The sequence below is a fragment of the Doryrhamphus excisus genome, linkage group LG19, assembly GCF_037039965.1.
Source record: "Doryrhamphus excisus strain RoL-2023G ecotype Guam linkage group LG19, RoL_Dexc_Guam_v1.1, whole genome shotgun sequence".
Taxonomy (NCBI): Eukaryota; Metazoa; Chordata; class Actinopteri; order Syngnathiformes; family Syngnathidae; genus Doryrhamphus; species Doryrhamphus excisus.
The window spans coordinates 5,258,725-5,265,000 of NC_136375.1; the positions used below are offsets into that span (position 1 = coordinate 5,258,725).

Sequence of the window (6,276 nt, forward strand, 5' to 3'; positions counted from 1 at the left end):
TAGTGACACCACGAGTAGCCAGCTTGCGACTACCTTCCCCACACACGCGCTCACAAAAATCAACTTGAGTCAGTGAAGGGCCAATGCTCCTCACGACGGTTTCATCCAGCTATGGCGTAATGCGTTCCAATACCGAGTGGGACGATGACTTCCTGGTTGGCTGTTGCAGTGGGACAGCTAACGGCTGAATTGTTTGTGTTGTGATCTTTTCCAGCTCCCTTTTAGTACACAAACCTTCAGCTCTAACGTCCTCTAATAATGAGTCTTTAAATAGTTTGAGATCAAAGACTGTCGTGTAATAGTCGCAACACAGGGGAAAAACCTTTTGGAAAAGGTAACGCTAAGCGTAGCATTCCTTACTGTGTTGCTACGTGAAGTCACTGCACCCAGGAAAGATGTTTTAACAGCTTTGTAGGCAGAATAGGTGCGTCCCATTATGTGCATTTATTAGCTATTTTGATATCTTTAGGATGTATGAACAGAGAAAGCTCATGTCTCACAGAAGGATTGTGGCTGATGGGCAATATTCACCCCAAAAGTGCACTTTTCCTTTAAGAAGGCTACGATACAACAACCTCTTTGCCATTCAAGTTCAAATTGAGTGCTCCTTCGTTATTTCATAATACAGACGTCGGCTTGTTTTTAAACTTACATGACAAAATAAAATATCAAAAATCCAAGGAAAATCCAGTTGTGCTTTAGAGGTTCCACTGTACTTGGATAAGGCTCCCGGCACTGGAATGACATAATAAGGCCCACGAAGCCCGCATGGAGATTCGACATCCTGTAGTCGAGACACGCCTCCTATGCGGGTCGTTTACTTACTTTAACTTCCTGTAGTTATTATTAGAGGGTGTCCCCATATTTTTGTCCAAATATCCCAGATTTAAAAAAAAATACACAGATCACTATCAGACAATACAATCAATAAGGATCTATTTTGACAATAATAATAGTAATATTTTTTGAGGTGAGGATGATTAATGCCACATCTCTATATTCCTACTAAATAGTAACGATGTAGTAGCGATGAGGTAAATGCTATATGATAAAGTAGTGCCCTCCAGGAAGCACTACCAGTCAGTAAATGAACGTTTGCATTGAAGTGCATCTGTAGAGTGACGCCGCCCACGCAGCTACCCGTGCAGGGGTGCTGCCCAGGCTACGCACGTGTTCTCCCGCACGGAAGCGCTAAAGACAGGCTTGTACATCTAAACAGTAACAATTACTCAAGGCGGTATATAGGATTGAAAGGTAGAGTAGTAGTAGTAGTATGATAAACTACTTATGGCACAAAATCATAGCAAATTCTGCATAGGCTCTCTTTTTGTTTGTTCTTTCCAAAATAAATGTACGAAGCAGCATGAGGGACACACTGACGTTTATCCGTGTGGTCCTGATTCTGCTTCCTGTAGATTACCTTGCGGCTGCAATTCCTTCTTCTTCTGGTGCGATCCCACTACAGTCTCAATAAGAGAGTCATGTGGTACAGACGCTGGCGCTCAGCGTCTCCCATCACTTGCTGGACGGCTTGGAAAGTACTTCCTGATTGGCGAAGTTGTTCAGTGAATGTGTTTGATCTTCAGAGAGTGCGTGGTTGCGGCGGTGGCGATCACTTCGCTCATCCAGTTCTTCATCCTGAGGATAAGAGGGAAGCTCATAAACACGTTTTTGTCACCGCACGAACATGAGATGAAATTAACATACATATTTATGTTCATATTTTGACAATACTATTTACATTAAAGAAAAAAAGACATCAATTAATTCAAAATAAATATGGAAAAACTATTTTAAAAAATTCAATATAAATATGAATAAATGCAATACATATTTGAAATCAAAAGAAATATTTATAAACTATAAATACATATTTAAATTCTAATAATAGGTCAGTACAAGTATTAAATATACTGTAAATAACAGTACAACATTTCAGGAAAAATACATAAATAAATGGTCTTGTAATTTACTCCAAGCTGTAAAATTTCTAAAATAAAGTCATGCAATGAAAATGAAGTCATAATATTATTTTTATGTATTTTAAAGCAAATTCTCTGTGTTCAGTTGTGTTGTCATTGACTAATTTCAATTTCTTTGATAATATGAAACATTTAAGTGTACAAAAAAAAAAAAATCTGAAATCAGAAAGAGGGTAAACACTTTTTGACACCACTGTTAATGTACACTTATTTTCGTTTGTGGAAAAAAAAAACTGACACTGAAAATGACATTGTTAGCTATTGTTGTTATTATCCACACTATACCTGCTACTAGTACTAATACTATTAATGCTGTCTAATAGTAATAAATCCACTATTCAAGTACTGAAAGTGAAGTGTTCCAAACAGTGACAAAAAGACAAAAAGTGCATGTGCTTAAAAGAGATCACCCGCCCATACGACCGGAGGCCCGCACCGTGTCCGCCGTCTCCTCCCCTTCAGTGTGCTCTCCATAGTGAGTGTATAGCTCCAGGTCAGACAGAGCGCTCTCCACCGCCTCCTCGTCATAGTCAGTGTGGTAGTCTGACTCCTCTGACGGGGAGGAAGGGGAGGACAAAAGGATGACATTGTGTGATGTGGAGTTGGAGGCCAGCAGGTAGGAGTGGAGCATGCAGGTGAAGGAAAAGACAGGAACGTGACGGCCACGTGAAAAAATGAGGACACCCTGACTTACGCCCCCTATGGGTTGTGGTCAAAATGCATACATGCACGTTTTATCGTCATTAGACGAATGTTAAATGAGTTGCTAAGACAAGATCGTCCTCGTGTTTTCACACGACTGTACACGGAAGCATGTGCACGCCTTTTCCAAGCATAAAGCGAATAAGTCATTTATTGCTGTTGCTTCAAAGGAGGGGTGTCCAAGCGTTTTTCCAGCAAGGGCCACATTGCCAAAAATGATAGGATGAACTTTGCTACTTTGATATTTCATAAACCAATACTAGGTGCAGTGTAGGTGAAAAAGCCTATTATTAATATCCAATTCAATCTTTTTTCCCATTTTTGTTGTTGTTTTGGAAATTTCAAACTATTTCAACTTTCTTCTCAAATAATATTTGTACATTTTATTTTCGTAATATTATGGTTAAGTTTATTCATGAAGTTTATTTATGAAGCACATTTCCATCATATTATAATATGTATTATATATGTTCCAATTCATTTTCCTAAAAGTACAACTTTATTTTTTTTCCTCATAATATTAGGACTTTTAAAAAAGTTCCCAAAAAATTTTAATTGCATTTTGTCTCATATTACAAGGTTACAATTTTCTTTAATTAATTATTTTTTTTTTAAATTCCACTTTTTCCTGTTAATGTTTTAATTTTATTCTCGAAATATGTCCATATTTTTCTTCTTGATTTTATTCCCATCATATTTTGACTTTATATTCATATTATAACTTCCAAAACAAAATTTTCCCAAAATTCCAACATTAATTTTGTTTTGTTGGTTTCTCATAATATTACAATTTTGTCTATATAACATTTCTTTAATATTTCAACTCTATGCTACAATATTTTTTTCCTCAATGTCAGGAGGTCATTTAGGTAAAATTGCCAATTTTTTTCTTGTCAGAATACAATTTTTGTTTCTCTTAATATTTGTAAAATTATAGCAGTTTTTTTTTCATTTCTGCCATTTTTCTTTTTATTTAAAAAAATGTAAATTTTGTCTTGTACATTTTGCTCAAAACTATGACTATATTTTCATAACATGATAACTTTTGTAAACTAATTTTCCAAAAATTCATTCTTTGTTTTGTTTATCATAATATCATAATATGACTTTTTTAAATATGACTTTTTTTTAACAAGTTCACTTTTTAAAATAAAAACAATAAGTTGACTTTAATATTTCAACTCGGTGCTACATTTATTCAAGTGAAATTGACACATTTTTTTATATTTTGACTTTTTATTGTAAAATTGCAGCTATTCTCTTTTTTTTTTATTTCTGCTGTGTTTTTATTTTCCAAAACTTTCAGCTTCTTTGTTGTAAATTTAAAAAATTCAAACTTATTTTTTAGTTTTGTTTGTCGTTACGACCTAAATAAATATATATATATGTCTTTAATATTTCAACTTTATGCCACCAAAATGATGTTATTTTTTCTCATTAGATTACAAATTATTATTTTAAATATTTGGACTTTGAAATTTCTGCTGATTTTCCCCTTTTCTTCCTTATTTATCTTGTTGAATTATATATATTTTTTTACTTTATTTTTATTTTGAATTCATTTTTATATTTAGATTTTTAATGGCCCCGGGGCCGCACTTTGGACACACCTTCTTTAAATATAGTGGAGAAAGAGCAACACAAGCAGCGTATCTGCCCTCAGCTTCATCTTGGGTCACTCTTCACTAAACACCATAGATGATATAGTATCGATATGCACGTATGTGTGTATACTACTGTAGTATGTGTGTACTGGGGGGTCGCACTTGCTAAGATGCAAGACTAATAGCGTTAAAGAGGGTCTTGGTGTCTGTCCCTTTACCGTCCACCAGGGCAGGTTTGACAGGTTCGATGCGAGACACAATTTCTGCCAGGTCAGTGAAGGAAGCATTGGGACACGTCAACACCTGGAAAACAAAACACAGACATGAGTCCAGAGGAGAGGAAAGGTAAAAAGAAGCAAAGCTTATTAAATCCTACCCCTCCATCTGGTACTTTTACAATCAGTAACCATTACATTTGTTCACTTCCTGCTTTCCTAATATAATTTAAGTTATTATTTTAAGTTAAAATAAAAATAAAAATAAAAATAAAAATAAAAATAAAAATAAAAATAAAAATAAAAATAAAAATAAAAATAAAAATAAAAATAAAAATAAAAATATTTTTTGTCACGTACCAAAGTACAAGGTGATATGACCATACAATGACATACTGGGTACCATAGTAAGTGTCAATATAGTGATATATATATAGCACATCATGACTGGCATTTTTCCTCATATTTATATATAATAATAATAACAATTATTATTATTATTATTAAAAATGAAACCAGGAGAACGAAAACAAAATGGAGAGCATGCAAGCATATTCAAGCGTCAAAATGCATGTTGAGTACCATAAATTTGCACATGTTGGTAGGTCTGCATTGACAATCCAATGTACTAAAACCCACAAAACCAGGCAGACAATTGGAAATTTTATATTCATTTTATAATATCTAATAATAATGACATTATAAATGCATTTTAAATATAATACTAATATTAATTTTGTAATTTAAAAAAATATTTAATCAATCTTACCATACTTGAAGTAATGATATATTGTATATTTCCTTTCCTTAGTCGTATTATGAAAGCTGTGGTGAATGTTATGTACTCAAAAGTAGTGCTTCTCAAATCGTGGGGGGCGTGGTGAACTATCGGGGGGGGGCATGAGAGGCAGGGAGTGCAGACCTGTCAACATGTGTAGAGATAAATACAGTAAACATGTGTTATCAGTTTCTCAATCGTATTTCAAATCAGGGGGGGGGGCGTGAAAACATTTTAGTCCCCTCGGTGGGGGCGATTGAGAACCACTGCTCTAAAGGCTTCAGTGTTAAGTGCTTGTTCTCTCGGGTTGCTAGGAAATCTCCGCCAAAAGAATTGTTTTGGCCACGCACAACACATAAAGAAATGGTAATCACATAGAAAAGCGTCGCGATTGCCCCCCCCCCAGTCCCCAAGAGAATTGTTGCAACCTGCAGCCTCATTAAGGCATGTGTGGGTTGGCTTCTATTGTTTGAAGGAAAAGTGCAGTAGAAAGAAAACAGGCTTCATAAATAAAAGACTGTCAGGTATAATGATTTGGAAGATGAATCCGTCCTGTGCCTGTGTGTTTGTCTTATGAAACAAGTCGTTTTTGGCATATGGCAATCCCGGGCCAGAGAACAGTATGTCGAGGAGCGATAGGACAACAAGGCTAAAGCCATAGTGAGACCTAAGCTGGGGCGCTGGGGCTCTTTTGGCGTAAAAACACAGAGTGCAGCATAAAAGCTGATTACTGTTCCTCTCGGAAGGATGGAAAAAAGCCAATTATTGATGGAACGCTTCATCAAAATGTCAAGTCTGCTTTGTCGTGCCCGGGGTTTCTGTGAAGAGCTGGACTAACGCGCACGGCGAAAAGTCCGCCTGCGTCTGAGGGATTGTGATGTAAGAGACAGGAAGGAAGCCAAAGTGGGTGCTTACATTGTTCTTGCACTGAGTGTTGTGAAACTCCTCCTGGTGTCTGTCCTTCAGCATTTTCTCCACCACGCCGCTGCGACTCC

The 6,276-nt window shown here is 36.0% G+C and overlaps 1 protein-coding gene across 3 annotated transcripts in view; it reads right to left on the reverse strand.

Moving 5' to 3' along the window:
- Positions 1 to 945: 945 nt before the first annotated feature.
- pnpla7a (patatin-like phospholipase domain containing 7a) overlaps positions 946 to 6,276 on the reverse strand; it is a 35,169-nt gene continuing 29,838 nt past the window's right edge. For 2 of the 3 annotated variants that reach the window (XM_058057115.2, XM_058057118.2), the window contains 4 exons: positions 6,197 to 6,276; positions 4,507 to 4,591; positions 2,419 to 2,534; positions 946 to 1,638 (listed from right to left, as the gene is read on the reverse strand). The exon at positions 6,197 to 6,276 is cut by the window's right edge and continues 40 nt beyond it. In XM_058057115.2, coding sequence (XP_057913098.2) covers positions 1,516 to 1,638; positions 2,419 to 2,534; positions 4,507 to 4,591; positions 6,197 to 6,276 — 404 coding nt within the window. In that variant the 3' untranslated portion in view covers positions 946 to 1,515. The remainder of the gene's footprint in view (positions 1,639 to 2,418; positions 2,535 to 4,506; positions 4,592 to 6,196) is intronic. The other variant, XM_058057116.2, reaches the window with a different exon arrangement.